The sequence below is a fragment of the Pelobates fuscus genome, chromosome 11, assembly GCF_036172605.1.
Source record: "Pelobates fuscus isolate aPelFus1 chromosome 11, aPelFus1.pri, whole genome shotgun sequence".
In the NCBI taxonomy this organism is placed as follows: Eukaryota; Metazoa; Chordata; class Amphibia; order Anura; family Pelobatidae; genus Pelobates; species Pelobates fuscus.
This window is the reverse complement of record NC_086327.1, coordinates 26,287,138-26,308,087: the sequence shown is the minus strand read 5'-3', so window position 1 is coordinate 26,308,087 and position 20,950 is coordinate 26,287,138. Positions and strand designations below refer to the sequence as shown.

The following is a 20,950-nucleotide window of genomic DNA, read 5'->3' as shown; positions in this document are numbered from 1 at the left end:
TAATAATCTACATAGATACCGTGTAATAATCCACCTAGACACAATGTAATAATCTAAATAGATACAGTGTAATAATCTACATAGACACCATGTAATAATCTACATAGATACAGTGTAATAATCTACATAGACACCATGTAATAATCTACATAGATACAATGTAAAAATCCACCTAGACACAATGTAATAATCTAAATAGATGCAGTGTAATAATCCACCTAGACACCATGTAATAATCTACATAGATACAGTGTAATAATCCACATAGATACAGTGTAATAATCCACCTAGACACCATGTAATAATCTATATAGATACAGTGTAACAATCCACCTAGACACAATGTAATAATCTAAATAGATACAGTGTAATAATCCACCTAGACACAATGTAATCTACATAGATACAGTGTAATAATCTACTTAGACACCATGTAATAATCCACATTGCTAAAATGTAATAATCCACCTAGACACAATGTAATAATCTAAATAGATACAGTGTAATAATCGACCTAGACACAATGTAATAATCTACATAGTTACAGTGTAATAATCGACCTAGACACAATGTAATAATCTACATAGATACAGTGTAATAATCCACCTAGACACCATGTAATAATCTACATAGATACAGTGTAATAATCTACTTAGACACCATGTAATAATCTACCTAGACACCATGTAATAATCTACATAGATACAGTGTAATGATCTACCTAGACGCCATGTAATCTACATAGATACAGTGTAATAATCTACTTAGACACCATGTAATAATCTACCTAGACACCAGGTAATCATCTACACAGATACAGTGTAATGATCTACCTAGACACAATGTAATAATGTACATAGATACAGTGTAATAATCTACCTAGACACAATGTAATAATCTAAATAGATACAGTGTAATAATCTACCTAGACGCCATTTAATATTCTACATAGATACAGTGTAATAATCTACCTAGACACCATGTAATAATCTACATAGATACAGTGTAGTAATCCACCTAGACACAATGTAATCTATGTAGATACAGTGTAATAATCTACTTAGACACCATGTAATAATCTACCTAGACACAATGTAATAATCTACATAGATACAGTGTAATAATCTACCTAGACACAATGTAATAATCTAAATAGATACAGTGTAATAATCTACCTAGACGCCATTTAATATTCTACATAGATACAGTGTAATAATCTACCTAGACACCATGTAATAATCTACATAGATACAGTGTAGTAATCCACCTAGACACAATGTAATCTATGTAGATACAGTGTAATAATCTACTTAGACACCATGTAATAATCTACCTAGACACAATGTAATAATCTACATAGATACAGTGTAATAATCTACCTAGACACAATGTAATAATCTAAATAGATACAGTGTAATAATCTACCTAGACACCATGTAATCATCTACATAGATACCGTGTAATAATCCACCTAGACACCATGTTATATTCTACATAGACACAGTGTAATAATTCCCCTAGACACCATGTAATAATCTACATAGATACAGTGTAATAATCCAACTAGACACCATGTAATAATCTAAATAGATACAGTGTCATAATCCACCTAGACACCATGTAATAATCTACATAGATACAGTTTAATAATCCACCTAGACACCATGTAATAATCTACATAGATACAGTGTAATAATCCACCTAGACACAATGTAATAATCTACATAGATACCGTGTAATAATCCACCTAGACACCATGTTATATTCTACATAGACACAGTGTAATAATCCCCCTAGACACCATGTAATAATCTACATAGATACAGTGTAATAATCCACCTAGACACCATGTAATAATCTAAATAGATACAGTGTCATAATCCACCTAGACACCATGTAATAATCTACATAGATACAGTTTAATAATCCACCTAGACACCATGTAATAATCTACATAGATACAGTGTAATAATCCACCTAGACACAATGTAATAATCTACATATATACAGCGTAATAATCCATCTAGACACCATGTAATAATCTAAATAGATACAGTGTGTTGTATAATCCTTCTCTCACCACCAATACTTCCAATATAATCCACCTAGACACCATGTAATAATCTAAATAGATACAGTGTAATAATCCACCTAGACACAATGGATAATCTACATAGATACAGTGTAATAATCCACCTAGACACCATGTAATAATCTACATAGATACAGTGTAATAATCCATCTAGACACAATGTAATAATCTAAATAGATACAGTGTAATAATCCACCTAGACACAATGTAATAATCTACATAGATACAGTGTAATAATCCATCTATACACAATGTAATAATCTACATAGATACAGTGTAATAATCCACCTAGACACAATGTAATCTACATAGATACAGTGTAATAATCTACTTAGACACCATGTAATAATCTACATAGATACAGTGTAATAATCTACCTAGACACCATGTAATAATCTACATAGACACCATGTAATAATCTAAATAGATACAGTGTAATAATCCAGCCAAAACACCATCTAATAAACCACCTAGATACCATGTAATAATTCACCTAAACACAATGTAATAATCTATATAGAGTGTAAGAATCACCTAAATACATGTAATAATCTACCTAGATACAATTTTAAAATCTACCTAGAAACAATGTAATATTCAATACATAAACAATAGGATGGGTGGGTGTATATTTAGTATAATGATCTATCTAGATACTTGCTAGAGCTGCAGAGAGATCCAGTGTGTGTAATGATATACACAGATACAATATATAAAATATAGGATGGGTGGGTGGGTAGGTGGGTGTATATACAGTATAATGATCTATCCAGAAACTTGCTAGAGCTGCAGAGAGATACAGTGTGTGTAATGATATACACAGATACAATATATAATATATAGGATGGGTGGGTGGGTAGGTGGGTGTATATACAGTATAATGATCTATCTAGATACTTGCTAGAGCTGCAGAGAGATACAGTGTGTGTAATGATATACACAGATACAATATATAAAATATAGGATGGGTGGGTGGGTAGGTAGGTGTATATATAGTATAATGATCTATCCAGATACTTGCTAGAGCTGCAGAGAGATACAGTGTGTGTAATGATATACACAGATACAATATATAAAATATAGGATGGGTGGGTGGGTAGGTAGGTGTATATACAGTATAATGATCTATCTAGATACTTGCTAGAGCTGCAGAGAGATACAGTGTGTGTAATGATATACACAGATACAATATATAAAATATAGGATGGGTGGGTGGGTAGGTAGGTGTATATATAGTATAATGATCTATCCAGATACTTGCTAGAGCTGCAGAGAGATCCAGTGTGTGTAATGATATACACAGATACAATATATAAAATATAGGATGGGTGGGTGGGTAGGTAGGTGTATATACAGTATAATGATCTATCCAGATACTTGCTAGAGCTGCAGAGAGATACAGTGTGTGTAATGATATACACAGATACAATATATAAAATATAGGATGGGTGGGTGGGTAGGTGGGTGTATATATAGTATAATGATCTATCCAGATACTTGCTAGAGCTGCAGAGAGATACAGTGTGTGTAATGATATACACAGATACAATATATAAAATATAGGATGGGTGGGTGGGTGGGTAGGTAGGTGTATATACAGTATAATGATCTATCTAGATACTTGCTAGAGCTGCAGAGAGATACAGTGTGTGTAATGATATACACAGATACAATATATAAAATATAGGATGGGTGGGTGGGTAGGTGGGTGTATATATAGTATAATGATCTATCCAGATACTTGCTAGAGCTGCAGAGAGATACAGTGTGTGTAATGATATACACAGATACAATATATAAAATATAGGATGGGTGGGTGGGTAGGTAGGTGTATATACAGTATAATGATCTATCTAGATACTTGCTAGAGCTGCAGAGAGATACAGTGTGTGTAATGATATACACAGATACAATATATAAAATATAGGATGGGTGGGTGGGTAGGTGGGTGTATATACAGTATAATGATCTATCCAGATACTTGCTAGAGCTGCAGAGAGATACAGTGTGTGTAATGATATACACAGATACAATGTAGCTGCCGTTTGATATTCTGGATCTGAATGTATTGCAGCCACTGCAGAGATTTGTAGAGGGCGAATCAGGAATGTATGTGATGATAGTGATCCAGGGCTAGCTGAACATGCTGCTCTCTCTGTAACCTACAGCTCCCCTTGAGGTCCTGCAGCAAAAGCACCGAGTTAAGGCGAATTACAGTAGATGGGGGGATGATGCGAAGAGATGGGGGGGCGGTTAGACTGAGAGGTGGATTTAGGTAAGTGATCAGCAGTTATACTCTGTATAAGTGGAAGATAGCAGAACTCATTACACAGGCAGCAATGCGGCGATTCAGCCATTAGATGGGGGATTGCTAGAAAGGGGGGGGGGGGGGGGATATACAACCAAAACAGCATTTATTTCAGGAGAAAGAGAAAGGAGGAGGGGCATGGATTGATACATGGAAGATATATAGGAATCTATACCTAGAACAAAATGTAAAAGGGGATATGGAACAGAATGTAACATGGGATATAGAACAGAATGTATAATATTATGGAATATAGAACAAAATATAGAATATCATGTAAAATGGAACATAGAACAGAATGTATAATGGAATCTAGAACAGAATATAGAATATAATGTATAATGGAATCTAGAACAGAATATAGAATATAATGTATAATGGAATCTAGAACAGAATATAGAATATACTGTATAATGGAACATAGAACAGAATATAGAACAGAATGTATAATGGAATCTAGAACAGAATATAGAATATACTGTAAAATGGAACATAGAACAGAATATAGAATATACTGTAAAATGGAACATAGAACAGAATATAGAATATACTGTAAAATGGAACATAGAACAGAATATAGAATATACTGTAAAATGGAACATAGAACAGAATATAGAATATACTGTAAAATGGAACATAGAACAGAATATAGAATATCATGTAAAATGGAACATAGAACAGAATATAGAATATATTGTATAATGGAATCTAGAACAGAATATAGAATATCATGTAAAATTGAATAAAGGGCATACTACAGAAGACTAAAATGGTATATAGAGCAGACTCTATAACAGACTATATTACAGACTCTATTACAAATTACAGGGCAGCATGCAGAGCAATATATATAGCGGAATCTAGAACAGGAAATAGTATGGAATATAGCACATAATGCAGAACAGGGCATATAACAGACTTTACAGCATAATGTAGAGACACATATAGAGCAGAATGATGAATGTAATGTAGATCAGAATACAGAGCCCAATGCAGTATAGAGAATGAGGTAGTGTTAAAGGTGTGTGAGAAAGAACTGGGGTGAATGAGTGTGTGCATATGTATGTATGAAATAATATGTTTTGGGGAAATGTGTGTGGGGTAGTGCTGTGTGTGTATAAGAGGTAAAAAGTATGCACAATCCGGGTATTTAACAGTAGGTGATTATGTATATAAGAAAATAGGTGTGAGGAGTGTGTGAGAAAGTGTGTGTACAGGTGTACAGAATAGGTATGTATGTATGTATGTATATGTGTATGTGTGTATGTATATATATATATATATATATATATATATATAATATTGTACATGTCTGTAAAGGAATGTGAGTTTGCAAGAGAGAAGTTATTCGGGTATAGCACATGGTGTGTGAGTGTGTGCGTGTGTGTGTGTGTGAGAAAGAGAGAGAGAGAGAGTTACAGAGTATTTATATTCGAAATGTTACATTGTAATGTGATTAATACAAATGTGTGTGACATCTGTGTCTGTGTAAATTAATGTGTGTGTAAAAGTGCATGCATGTAAGAATATGAATGTTTGTGTCATGGAGATTTTGTTTAAAAGTCTGTGAAAGTGTGTCTGTGTGTAAGGGGAAAATATGACTGTGTGTGTGTAGGTGTGTAAGAGTGTATGTCAGAAATGTGTGTAAAATATGGCTGTGTACAGGAGATTGTGTGTGTAAGGAATAATGTGTGTACACTGGAATTATCTGTTTGTGTGTGTGTTTGTGGTGTGTGTGTGTGTGTGTAAGAGGCTGAGATGGAAGACAAGTTAGAGAAGCAAACACTGAGAGAGAGAAAGGGAGAGAAGGAGGAGGAGAGAGTTTCTCTGTGATGATAGCAAGGATGATACATTTGCAGTGAACATGTCTGCGGTGGAAATAAATCAAAGTGTCTCTGATAAGTGATAAGGAAAGCTAAAGCAGAGTGTATGAATGTGCTGCTGTCCCCAAGCGCTTTCACTCATCCGGAATAACAGAGAACTCGGAAAACGACACTACAAATTAACCTGCAACCCCTGCTGTTCTTTAGAGCCCCCAGTGACACTTACCTAGCCAGGGACAGCCTACTCAGCAATTTCCATCCCCCCCCCCCCCCCCCCTTTCCCCAAATCGGTGGATAAAGGTGAAAATACACTATGGGCACAATGGGACCACATCTTGTACTGCTAAAGAGACTCTGGGGGCTACTTAACTTTTTAAGTGCCATTGAGGAGAGAAGTATACTGCATGACCATAGGCATTGGACTCTGGCAGCAGAAGTGTTAAAAAATAAAAAACTATACAAAATTATACAAAATTATAAAAAATAATTATTTTACACACATGCTATAAGGATAGATGGATACTATATAAATAAAACAGAATGAATTAATGATATATTAAATAAAATGCAAATAGATACAACAAATGCAAAACCTAGCATAATATTCAGATTTTGCCATTAGCATGTTTTACTGATCTAAACTGTAATAATAAATAATCTAGAATATAAATATAATTTTATCCACCTACCTGGGAGAGAAAGAACATCGAGGAATCACTCATACAATATAGATGAATAAACAGTAGCAAATAGAACATGTACAGTGAGGTGGTTCAGTGTGATGGAGAGGAATGAGATCTCATGAAATGATGAGAAGTAACAGCTAAAAGAACTAAGGACAGCAGGATAGTTTGGGATCTTTGGGACAAAAAAAATAAAAATAAAAACAATAATAATTTTAATGAAAATGTAACATGAGAAAAAGTACAAAAGTGACAAAATGAACAATGATTTTGTGTGTGTGTGTGTATTTGGTGAATAAGGAAACTTAAGGAAGGTTTTAAAATAATAATAATAATAATAATAATAATAATAATAATCATCATCATAATAATAATAAAAAATAATAATAATAAAATAAATCATAATAATAATAAAAAAAAATAATTAACCTTTATATATTTTTCCTTTCTTCTTTCAGACTCCCAGTTGCAACCTGCCTGGAGGTATTGAGAATCCAGCCTGTTTTTGGGGAATATTATCCGCTTAGAACCTTGTCCATAGTCTTCCAGTCTTAAAACTAGAGTTCTACATAGATAGATAGACAGATAGATATTAATCAATTTATAGCTAGAGATAAATATATATATATATATTTTAGATACAGAAAAAAAAAAAAAGAAAATAAATCTATCCAACTAACCCAAGTGAAGCTAGCTCTGTCTTCGGTGCAGCTTACAAACCTTCTCTACTAAGAATTATTTTGGGGGAGGTGTAGAGTGGGGTTTGGATGTGTGTGAGCTAAAAAAAAAAAAAAAGAAAGAAAAAAAAAAAGATTAAAAAAAAAAAAAAAAGAAGCAATCCAAGCTACAAGGGGGATGACGTTGATAGCTTGAAACAACCTGATTTGATGTCCTTGTGAAACCTGATCCGGGCTTGCGGATTTGTCTACGAAGAGAAGAGGGTAAAAAAAAAAAAAAAAAAAAAAAAAAAAAATCGACAAAGAAAAAAAAAAAAACCCCAATGCACTTATGATCAGTTCAGTTTGTGTCTCCTCGTTCCGCGGGCGAAAGTCTGGTAACAAGCCTCCTTCTAAGTCATGTATGAAAGGAGAAATGGGCAAAAACGAGGACAGCGACAAGATTGTCATCAATGTTGGTGGGGTGAGGCATGAGACCTACAGGAGTACCCTAAAAACATTGCCAGGGACAAGGCTCTCCTGGCTTACTGAACCTGACGCCTTTAGTAACTTTGACTATGACCCCAAAACAGATGAGTTCTTCTTTGACAGACACCCCCAAGTCTTTGCATACATACTCAACTACTACAGGACTGGGAAGCTCCACTGCCCAGCTGATGTGTGTGGACCCCTCTATGAGGAAGAGCTGGCTTTTTGGGGGGTGGATGAGACCGACGTGGAGGCTTGCTGCTGGATGAATTATAGGCAGCACAGAGATGCCGAGGAAGCCCTGGACAGCTTTGAAGCTCCTGAACCCATTGAGGAGGAAGAGGATGGGGACTTGAAAAGACTGTGCCTGCAGGAAGATGGCAGGCAGCTGGGATGGTGGAAGAGGTGCCAGCCTAAAGTTTGGGCTCTCTTTGAGGATCCTTATTCTTCCAAAGCAGCCAGGGTAATGTATCCACTGATACTGCTTGATGTACTTATTTTGATGCTTTTGATAGAAACGTTGGCTGTAGAATGATCATGGGCAACATCACAGGACAGGACAGTCAGTCTAGTTTGACTTTCAAATATCACTTTTATGATCAATTGTTAGCGGAGACAAAACAAAAACACCCCAAACAATGAAGCACAACAGAACATAAACAATCATGTAATCGGTCAGTGAGTGTTTATTGTATAATATAGATATGTATTTGTGTCTACATATTTTTATACATTTTTTTAAATTTTTCTTTCTGCATTGCAGCAATAATGTACAGACTCCAGTAGGAGGCGCTTTCCAAACGTGTTAACCATAGATGAGGGGGGGGGGGGGGGGAGTTTGGGAATGAGGAATAGGAGGGGGTAGGGGGCCTGATTTTTCTAATTAATTTGAAAATCAAACAACCAGGTCCTTCAAGCGCTAATATTCAGTGTTATAAAGTAACAGAGAGAAAAAGATAGGTAGATCTCCAAAGGACCAGGGGTGATTGGTGCATTCTGTGTTTTAATTGCAGTTAAGGTCCATAAGTCTAACAGTACAATATGCAATAAGCAGAGACTGCAGTGTTCTGGATGCGGGGACCCAAGTAGTGATGGGGAGGGCAGTTGAGGGGACTGCAGTGCAGAGAAGGGGGGAGAAGCCAAGAAGGTTTGCAAATCATTTCTGGGTTGGAATCTTAGCCTTTCAGCCTCTATGTGAATGCCATAGGCTCCTGTGTAATAACTCGACTATTAGTCCTACTAACTAGGGAGATGCTGATGTGGACAAGATACATTGTGGATGATATTATTAGGACACAGAAACCAGTGCCCTTTGCAAATAAAGCAAATATGTCCCCAGTGACTTCATAAAAGCGGCAGCCTTGTAAATGACTGCTTGTCTTGATATGATTGGACTGCAAGTGACATATCTCTTCATTTATTCCCTTAAAATTAGATTTGTGTAACTGTCTGTCTCTGGACTGCAAACCTTCATTCAGAGACATTTAAACAACTCCAGTAATGTGATCAAGTAACTGCAAAAAAAAAAAAATATATGACTGCTGTGTTTTTTTTTAACATAATATTTTATCATATCAATAAAACAAAACAAAAATAAAGTAATAAAAACGACTTACTTAAATCTTCACAGTATTCCATTTAGACATTGTTTTATTTTTTTAAATGCACAAACAACATAGTGTTGCAAATATTACAAAGCCCCTTTGTAAAACAAACTGAGTTCCAATAATTTAATGGTATTGCAGTGGTGCTGGTAATGCTTGACTGTGGCAGATCTAGAGAATAGGCTTATTTATTGACATCACTGAAACCACAAGGTAACTGCAAATATTCTTTTGCAAGTTGTGTATAAAAATAACATATTGGGTGCTATGAAACATAGTTACCAGTAGAGGTCAGGCGTCCAACTACAAATAAGTCTGCAGTGAGAAATTCAGCAAACTCTGCAGTTTTCTGAAAAACCCCACTACCTCTCTCTTCCAAATTAATTATCTATTGCCTTGTATTGTAAACCACTGTGAGGGTTTCAAGAATATATATACATCCAAAATAGTATATATGTGTGTTTAAATGTATATATTTGTATTATATTTCTCTATATATATATTTGTATGTGTTTATATACCTATAAATGTAGGTATATATGCCCGTATTATTAATCCCCTTTGTAAATCAACATATAAATTGAAAAGCAAAATTAAAATTTAAGACCAAAGTAGCCAAACCGGTCAACTATCTTAAGTCAGCTGGGCTATTTTGGCCTTAGATTTGAAATCCACTTGGAATTCTCAAATTAGTAAATAGTAAATAACGTTGGTGCCATCATTGTGCTATGGAGGTAGGCTTCACTAAATCATTAGGGATATATATATTTTAAAGTATTGCTTTGTTATAATATTATTAGCAATAAGGACCATAAACTGTTTTACTGCGGGCCTTTTAACCTCATAAGTGCCAACGGCGGTGAGAGTGGTGTTGCATTTTTCCTCCCTGTGGGGCAATGTAAGGGTTAAAGTGATTAGCTCTGGTCTGTAGTCTAAAGAGAACTGCGGTATCAATTGTGCTTGGACCCAGTGCTCAGCAATGCGCCTGTGTGACTGTGAGCTGTCCATAGTGCTGACTGCTAAACACTGCAGTGCTACAATTTTAAAGGCTCTGCACACACAGCTCCTTTGATTATTTTTCCTTCCTGGGTAAAAAAAAAAAAAAGAGCACAGCTTTGTCAGCTCAAATTGCCCAAAATCATTTTAAAAGAAGGGAATATCAAATCCACATATAAACGCAAATATTATTATTATTTTTTTCACTACAAAACCTAATTTTACAAGTGTCACATTGAGCACCACACAGTTTCGTAAAGCAGATTACAATATAACGTGTTTATTGACACATACATATGTATCTTGATGCATGTTCCTTAAGTTATATTTTATTGGATATTCTATTTCTGCTGTTAAAGCTGGCTCAGATTAATGCGAGTTTGTGTTCTCAAGTGTTTTGGTCTGGAAGTTGTTCAATATATGTTTTCTAGTTAGTTCTCTGATATGTTTTTTTTTCCCCGATATTTCCATCTGAACATAAATTGGTTGATGCTGGATACTGGACAGAGATTTAATAGTGCTTTGCGGTCTATTGGTGTAAGCCACACATATTTGACATATTGCATTTACAGATCTGGTATGTCCCCCATGCCTTTACATTATAGGTAGAGGCCTAGCAAGGTACCAACATGTGTCTATATACTTCCTGTAATGTTTGTGCATGGACAAAGGTTTATCAGAGAAAGATAAATCTTCTTTTATAAGATGCCCACTGCCCCCACAAACATCAACCTCTCCTAATCAAATACTGCGTTTGTCTCAGAAGTTAACATTTTGATCCAAATTAGCTTAGCTGAAATTATCAGCCTATTTGTAGAGCTTCTCCAGCCTAGGTGGGCTATTGTAGCTTGGAATTCTGAAGCCCCTTCTTGAAAGTTGCTGGTTTAGTGGGTAAACCTTCTGGTTTTCATTGAGTGATACATACCAGGGGCTTGTTTCTGCAGTGTTTGTAGTGCTACATTTTGCATTTTAAATTATGTACTTCATAGTAAGCAAACACACACACACGCACATACACAAACACACACACACACATATATAATTGTGCTTTTTTATTTTTATTTTTTAAATATTAATATATTAAATAATATTTATTTTGTGAGCTCCGGGGCTGGTATTTATTGAGTGAGTAAGTGTGCTGGATTTTGTATGCATATATGTATATTTAGAGAGAACAACAGTATACCCCTTGGTAAATTCCACTCTGGAGTTACCAAGATGTCCAGCAACATGCTTACATATATTTCTAGAGCACTTATTTATTGTGGTAGTTTATTAGAAACCATTAGGTTGAGAAATGCCCCTAGGGATTGTAGTAACCTCTAGGAATTTATCCAAAAAAAAAAGCAAAAAAAATAAAAAGCAGTATTGATTGTGGATAGGAATAAATCTTATTCGTGTGTGAATAATTAAATTTTTCATTTGAACCAGCATAATAAATTATACATAGATGCAACTGTACGTAGCTTTCAAACATCTCACCCTCATGTGTAACAATAACAGGCGGAATAAAATACTGTTTGGATTAGAGAAGGGCCGGTACACATGACATAGAGAACATGGACTTTATTACATAATCTATTGATAGATTAATCAGTAAATTGTGAATTGTAAGCTAAATTGCAATGTTTAGGTCAAATTGCTGATTTGGAAAAACTCCAACTCAGTTATAGTCACATTTTGGTTATTTTAGCCCGAATTTTGTGATCTGGTTTTCCCTTCACTGCTGTCTTCTGTTTAGTGAACTCACAGGAATAGTGCGGACTTTGAGAAATCCCATAGATCAGGGGTCTGGCAATCTGCAGCCCTCCAGATGTTTTGGACTACATCTCCAATAATGCTCTTAGGACCACAATGCTAGCAAAGCATCAAGGGAGATGTAGTGCAAAACATCTGGAGGGCCGCAGATTGCCCACCCCTGCCACAGATGATAATTAGTAATCTGGGGATGAGTAGAGAACATGATAATGGAATGAGATTGCTTGAGGAGGACAGGAGAAAGTTGACAGAAGTAAAAGTAGAAACCGGAGAGCATAAAACAATAGACGCAGATCTATTTGAGGGTAGTGGATGCATGGAATAGCCTTCCAGCTGAAGTGGTAGAGGTTAACACAGTAAAGGAGTTTAAGCATGCGTGGGATAGGCATAAGGCTATCCTAACTATAAGATAAGGCCAGGGACTAATGAAAGTATTTAGAAAATTGGGCAGACTAGATGGGCCGAATGGTTCTTATCTGTTGTCACATTCTATGTTTCTATGTTTCTAGATCAAGTGAGATTAGGTTTCTGATGCCAAGGGCGAGATGATTTAGGATTATGATGTCGAATAAGAACACACTGACAGTACAAGTTAGGAGATGGTGCTCAGATGGAGGGAAAGGTTTGTTAAAGAAGTTCAAGTTAGATCAAAGGTTGGAACATCTAGGATCTTGCCACCAATGTATGTTCGGGATTTAGTCCACTGTACAAGGCCAAAGGAGGTGATAGATAGAAGTCTTGAAGTTATTGAGTTGTCACGTTGGATAATAGGAATGTTGGAATTGCCAAAGGTGAAGGATGGAATGTCAGATAGAAAGCGAGGGAGTAAAAGAGAAAAATTATCAAGGAAGAGTAGAGAATTGATAGGGTAATGTGGATTATGGCAGAGAGGGAATGGAATTAACCTCATAATAGGAAAAGGAGAGAGAAGGACAAGGAGCAAAGGTTGGAAGGAGTGATGAGGGAGATCAAAATTCCCACATTATCATCTTGATAATCTTTATTGAAAGCCATCATAGGATAGGGAAGCAAGGGTAGCAGTACCAAGCGAAGAGAGCTGGTACAATTCGTGCCAGAAGGTTTAAGAAACAGGAGATGAAAAGGTCGTGGATAGCAGTAGATGTCATGGTGTTACAGACTAAAAATTCCATTCCAAGCAACAAAGTGAAAAGAAAGAGTTGTAGAAGAGTGACAGGGTATGTGTGACTGGTAGTCAGTTAGCCTGGAGCCAATATGGGTTGTGATGGCAGTTGAGGAGCCAGGATTAGGTTCGAATGGGAATGTTTAATGTTGGGTCTTGGAGGAGGTTAGGGAGAATGAGCAGATTTGTAAGACGTTGGATATTGGAAGAAGGGGTGAAGGCAGGAGGGAGCAATATGAATGGTTTGTGCAGAGGGCGAGAGATGAAAACACAAGTTAAATATTTTTTAAAAGAAAAAAATGGCTAAGGAAAAGAGTAGAAAGCAGAATATTTGTAAATTAGTTTTAGAGCAGAGTAGGGGAGATGGTGGTAGGTAGTGAATGCAGTTGGACAGGAAGAAGTGGCAAGGATAGTGATGGAGTTATGAACATGACAGATGGTTGTGTGGTGTTAGTGGCTGAAGATGTTACTCATGCAACCTGTGTTGATAATATGATAGAATATAGCCAGAGAAGAGTCTGTCTTTTTGGGCTGTTTGAGAGACTGAGACTGTAAGAGAGGTAGATTAGAGAGGGTCAAATAGGTTAGTGGACATGTACTTAGAATAAACGGTCCACAGAATTTACACAAAACATAGATAGGTCTGATAATATATTCCATCTCTAAGCTAAGCATAGAACAACAACTAGGGCAATGCGAATATAAAACAGATAAAAAAAACAGCATGCAGGCAAACATAAATACTCAGCAAAATCAGATGTGGAGTACTTTAATTATCCCAGGTATACCTTGCAGTATTTAAAGGATCTCATGACAACAAGTGCTGCAGTCCTTGCCTTGCTTTATAAAACATGCCATGTGGTGACACATAAGCTTTTGCAGTTGGAATGTTATGATATCAGAAAATAAGACTAAAAACAGAAGAATCCATGGGAGCAGCCATGTTGTTTCCTGGCATTCTGTTGCGGTTAAGTGACTTGAGTAGAAGGTGCAATGGGATCAATTAATGGGCCAAGTTTTTCCACCTTCTTAACTAAGCCTTCTTTCTCTTTTCCTGCAACAGTTTCACACCTTCTTATTCAGTTTCACTTTCTCTTCCAGACATTTTTCATCCTTTCCCCAGTTCTTTTTTTTCACCAGCTTCTGCATCAGCCACTTCTATTTGATCTCTCAAGCTATTTTGGTATTCCTTATTCCCACTCAGACCTTTCTGATGCTTATTTCCCCCTAGACCTTTCTTCATAATGTTCCCCACCCCATGTCATCTTCTCAAGATTCAACACAAACAGCCCATCAGCTCAAAGTTTATTGCATATTTTGGGATATATCATTATGATTGTTACTTTATCGGCTTTATCTCCAAATGTCAGGAGTCAGGACATCTGGCTAAGATGTGACCTCATATTCTCGCACCTTCTGTCATTAGGGCCTTCACCTCGAGAACAATGATATGAGCATTTGTCCTGCATAGGAACCGAACTATGATATCTCTCAGCTTTTGGAGAGTAGATATGTAAAGCTGCAGATCCAAGAATTCAAAGATCTCCCTGTGCAGCGCAGAGCTTGTGTGCCTTTCTGGATCCAATTGCAGTGTTCCACATGAATGCATTTAATTAGTTCCATCATCATAAAACAGTCCATCTCTCTTATTACACTAATGCTTGTAAAAAGAACTGGCAGTTGCATTGAGTGAAAATGAGAGATGATGTCACATTTCTGCATTTTCTGTCACTCGTAAGGTACGTTGAGGAGTGGGCGAAGTTGAGATCCGTGGAGACACATATCTCTGTACTTCCACGTTCCATCCTACTAAAAGTCCATCAAGGATCAGTAGAAGAAAGGGCACTTATAGTACATTATACCAATCCCTTCTATTGCTATGTATCACTTTATAACATATTTGGTGTTAAAGAACCATAGTCAGTGTCTGGGTATTGTATTACTTTAGAATAAATCAGTTATGCAGTGCTGATATATGCCACCTTGATAGACCCATGCACCATTTGGACCTCCTGAACAAAACATTTTTCTCATGGCAGTGTAGGTGGATTGTATCCAAAACATTGTATTGTATTGTCACTGCTTGTAATATTTGAAAGTGTGAGCAGTCCCGTTATATGACAAGTGGGCAACAGCGAAGATTAAAGCAGTGATGGACGGACAAATGAAAGGTGGAAAAGGTGGCGGGTGGGCAAGTAAAAGGAGGGGAGCAGTGAGTGGTGGACATGATAAATAAAAAATAGTGCAGTAGATGGTGAGGGAAAGGATGGGAAGCAATAGTTGGGGGGAGGGGGGGGGGGGGGGGTTAAACCGGATGGATATAAGGAAAAGGAGCAAAAATATTAAAATAAAATATATCATAAAAGATTTTACATAGTCCAGCATTTAAAAAAATAAAAAGGTTGAGACGTTTCTTTTTTTTCTTAATTTTTTCATTAATTTGATGTATCTATTTATTTATTTAGTGATTGCTGGGCCTATATTTCTGCATTATCCTCTCTATAGAAGCTCACCTAAGCACTACTAGATTGTATGTTGTCTTCAGTTTTGCCGGTTGGTTGTTTGCTGATACATAGCGATCAATAGATTAAGGCATTCTCAGCACTATCAACTAATTGATGTGCTAGCACAAACACCCTCTGCATCCTTGCATTCTAAAGAGGTCTAAAATGGAGCTGTATCTCAAAAGGCTGGGGAGTAAAAAAATGACCTTTCATTTGCAATATTTTAAAAGTCAAGAGCCTGATCATTTATTGAAATATTGCACATCTGTATTTCGTCCCCCCTATTGTACAGTAGCACATAATCCCAAATTATCCCACCCTATATGAAAATAAAATAGAACCAATATTGTGTCAATGTATACTTAGAATATGGCAATACAGAATTGTTTATTTTACATTATCTTTCTGTATAATCCATATCTGACATCATCAAGAAATTCTAGGGTTAACTCTGAGTTGTAAAACTCTGTTACTGGGAAGAAACTATTGATTTTGTGTGTATCAAAGTAAATATTCCATCCATTCTTTTAAGAACTTTACTGATTAAAGACCACTTGTCACAATAAAATGACATTGACACTTCATAGATGATCTGTATAATTATATGTTAATTGGGTCTTTTCACCTAGCAGGCAATAGTGAAAAATTGACCAGAAAACTGTACATTTTGACCCCCCCCAAAAAGCTTGGTAGAAAACCTAGAAAGTCAACACATTTGTACTGCTTGTTTATATGGGTCTAAATCATGCAATCATTAGAATTTTGGGGCTGATGTGTAGTGATGTCGCGAACATGAAATTTTCCGTTCGCAAACGGCGAACGCGAACTTCCGCAAATGTTCGCGAACGGGCGAACCCGGCGAACGGCCATAGACTTCAATAGGCAGGCGAATTTTAAAACCCACAGGGACTCTTTCTGGCCACAATAGTGATTGAAAAGTTGTTTCAAGGGGACTAACACCTGGACTGTGGCATGCCGGAGGGGGATCCATGGCAAAACTCCCATGGAAAATTACATAGTTGATGCAGAGTCTGGTTTTAATCCATAAAGGGCATAAATCACCTAACATTCCTAAATTGTTTGGAATAACGTGCTTTAAAACATCAGGTATGATGTTGTATCAATCAGGTAGTGTAAGGGTTACACCCGCTTCACAGTGACAGACCAAACTCCCCGTTTAACGCACCGCAAACAACCGCAAACAGTCCATTTGCACAACCTCAAACTCCCCATTTGCACAAGGTTGGATACCAAGCTAGCCATGTCCCGTTCCTTGTCCTCACTGATGTCATTGAAGGTCTCTTCCTCCACCCAGCCACGTACAACACCAAGGGTCCCCGAAAGGTGACAACAAGCCCCCTGTATTTTTTTTTTTTAAATGTACACTACTGTTATGTCAGATATGAGTTGCACTCAGATATGAGCTGTCAGATATGAGTTGCACTGGTGTGACACTGTGCCCTTGCAGGCCCTGAAACGCACACGTGTGAAGGAAACTGACTGCTATTATATTACAGTCAAAAAAGTTTTGTTTTTTTTAAATGCAAGCTATTGTGACACCAGATATGAGTGGTGGCACTGGGACCACCTTAAAAATATTGGATATCGCTAAAAATCATGATCACTGTAACGGACCGTTTCAGCAGACAAGGGTTAAAATCCGTTTAGGCGATATTCCCCTTTCAGATATAGGGGCAGCTTCAGTAAAACACCAAACTCGCGAATTTAATACAAGTGAATGCACCAAACTCCTGAACTGCATACAAGGGAATAAGGTAGCACTCCAAACTCCCGAACCGGAACCTCACGAATAGCTGCTAGCAGACGAACAGGAAAAGCTCCCAAGCGGCTTACACTCCTGGCAATCAGTCTCTATCAGCATACAGTGAATCCCCCCAAAGACAAGACAAGGCTCCGTGTTGAGGGTCAAGCAGTGGTCTGGTTTATTATGGGCTACCCGCCCAGTATTTATGCAGGTCTCCCACTTGGTGGACACTCCCCTAGGGGACCAAATGGGAGACTGTAACAAAAGACAGACAGGTATCAATTTAGGACATACAGTCACAATACTGTCCCACAATGCATCCTGGCTTCCTCTCCTCTGCCCTGGAGATAATTGAGAAGTAATTCAGTTATCTCCCAGGACAAATGCAAATCGCCATTATGCACATGGTGAACACAAAAACATAAAAACACTTTAAAATACACAAAGTCATATTTTATACATAAAACACAGACATGTCACACATCCCCAGATAGCTAGGATTTGAGCGCACAAAACTACCGAATAGCGCTCAGATCCTATTCACACAGTTCAATTGCCATGGAGCCAAAGTGTTTAATTACACGAATAGGCTCCATGGCATAGCTATCTGGGTTAACACATTCACATAACAAAAGTACCGGATGAACATGTATTCGTTAGATCTGTATGAATAAGAACCAGGCGGCGGATGGCTCAGCGGTGTCCGTTTTTAGATCCAGGGTGTAAACGCTGAACACCGCTGGCCGCTCGGGACTTTCAAAATGGCCGCCGCCACGTGTTCGGTAAACGAACAAAGACCACCCTGTATTCGTCAATTAAGCTGCGGTTAACCGCAGCTTCAGGGAGGTAAATTGGCGGAACACTCCAGCTTCCAGGTGGTCGCTCCTTCGGCAGTTTGTTCGGTAGATAAAACCTACCGAACAACCCGGCAGAAAGGCACGAATAAGCCTTTCTGCAAGGAAAATAAAGTCTTTTAAAGTCTGGTCCATAGTCCAAAGGCAGCAGGCGGGCAACCAGGCTTCTCCAATGCAATGTGGCGAGATTGCTCTCGTCACATCTCTCCCCTTTTCCAAACAGACTAACAGGGTATCTGACCTCTTGCCGGTCAGTGCCCTTGTTAGTCCAGCAGCCCACCCACAAAACAGAAACAGCAGTACAGCCCACCCACAATAACTGGTTACTACATCTGGGTAGAGGAGAAACTTGTCCATGTCCAGGTGCCTCACCACGGCTGTGTGGGGGACTGGTAGGCTGCGAGTAGTCTGGTTGAAGCCTGGTTGCTGGAGACTGACTGTCTCCCCTTTAAATACACCGCTCTGCGGCTGGAGACCGACTGTCTCCCCTTTAGCTGCACAGCTCTGCTGCCGGAGGGGGAGACCGGCTGTCTCCCCTTTGGCTAAACAGCCCGGTTGTTGGGGGCAGGACCAACCGTCCCTACCCCCTGTGTGGTAAGTGCAGAGACCACGGTCCCATCTGCACTGTTGTGGGGCTTACGGTCTCCCCCTGGTATGTTAAGCTGCTGCTGGGGAGAGGGGGTAACAAGCTCCTCTCCCATATATACTTCCAGCCGTGGGGGAGGGAGACCGACTGTCTCTTTTCCCAATACAGAGTCCTGCTGCTGGGGAAAGGAGACTGGGCTCTCTATTCCTTGTAGGACACTCTGCCACTGGGGAAAGGAGACTGGGCTCTCTATTCCCTGCACATTAGTAATCTGCCGCTGGGGAGAGGGGGTAACAAGCTCCTCTCCCATATATACTTCCAGCCTTTGTGGAGGGAGACCGACTGTCTCTACTCCCAATACAGAGTCCTGCTGCTGGGGAAAGGAGACTGGGCTCTCTATTCCCTGCTGGACACTCTGCCGCTGGGGAATTGAGACTGGGCTCCCAATTCCCAAAAAATAACGCTGCCGCTGGGGAGAGAGGACGCTGCTTTCCTCTCCCTGTACTTCACACTGCCTTCCCGGCATATCACTCTGCTGCTGGAGGGCAGGAACAACTACCTCTGCCCCCTGTAACTCAGCCTGCCGCTGGGGAGGGAGGACGCTGCTCTCCTCTCCCTGCACTTCACACTGCCTTCCCGGCATATCACTCTGCTGCTGGAGGGCAGAAACAACTACCTCTGCCCCTTGTAACTCAGCCTGCCGCTGGGGAGGGAGGATGCTGCTCTCCTCTCCCTGCATATTACACTGCCGCTGGGGAATGGAGACTGGGCTCCCAATTCCCTGCAGGATCGGTGGAGAGACCTCGGTCCCATCTCCACCAGCCACCTGGGGTTCCTCCCAGTAAAACTTCACTCTCTCATCCCAGCTGAATGGGTCTGGCTCTGGGTCTGTCATGCTGCTCTCCTGCTGAGCCTTCTCACTGCATTGAAACAGCTGCTGGTAGCCCTGTTTTAGCTCTATCTCCCGGGTCACCAGGTGGACCAGGTCTTGCTCAATCTCGTGAGTGTCGTCCCAGTCATACCTGCTCTCCCTCCACTCCAAGAGATCACTGAACCGGGCTTGTGTAGGGCTCCCAAATTCGAGCTATGAAAAAGACTCCCATAACAAGCCAGGACCATGAAACTCCTCTCCCTCTGGCTTGTCATGCTCGGCTGTCCAGGGCAGGTACTGTGCCCCATACCACCAGAGCGCCTGGTAGGCATCTTCTAGCCACATCTGCTGCCATACTAGGTGTTCCAATTTCCTCACCCATTTCTCCAGGGGCTGCTCTCCCAGGAAGGGCATCTGCAGGGCTACTCACTTCTGCAACCGCTGGTCTTCCTTGGGTAATCTCTCGTCCCGCTGGTACTCCGCAATACCCAGTGCCTGGTACCAGATTCCTTTGCGGACTGCATCTTGGTCATCCATGACACCCTCATCGTACTCCACTGCTGGTTCCATCCCGGTGCTGTCGGGGTCGCTGTACTGGGACATGCGTTGCCCTCAAATTGTAAAATCCACGGAATGGTGTCTCCTGTAGCTGTCCTTCTGGCTGTAGGAACGATCCCGCCGCTTGCCACCAATTGTAACGGACCGGTTCAGCAGACAAGGGGTTAGAATCCATTTAGGCGATATTCCCCTTTCAGATATAAAGGCAGCTTCAGTAAAACACCAAACTCCAGAATTGAATACAAGTGAATGCACCAAACTC

At 39.0% G+C, this 20,950-nt stretch overlaps 1 protein-coding gene across 5 annotated transcripts in view; it reads left to right on the top strand.

Annotated features, from left to right (window-relative positions):
* Positions 1–7,781: 7,781 nt before the first annotated feature.
* Positions 7,782–20,950, top strand: part of LOC134577508 (potassium voltage-gated channel subfamily C member 1-like) — a 120,268-nt gene continuing 107,099 nt past the window's right edge. For all 5 annotated transcript variants that reach the window (XM_063436274.1, XM_063436273.1, XM_063436271.1 and 2 more), the window contains exon 1: positions 7,782–8,514. In XM_063436274.1, the coding sequence (XP_063292344.1) occupies positions 7,915–8,514 (600 nt within the window). In that variant the 5' untranslated portion in view covers positions 7,782–7,914. The remainder of the gene's footprint in view (positions 8,515–20,950) is intronic.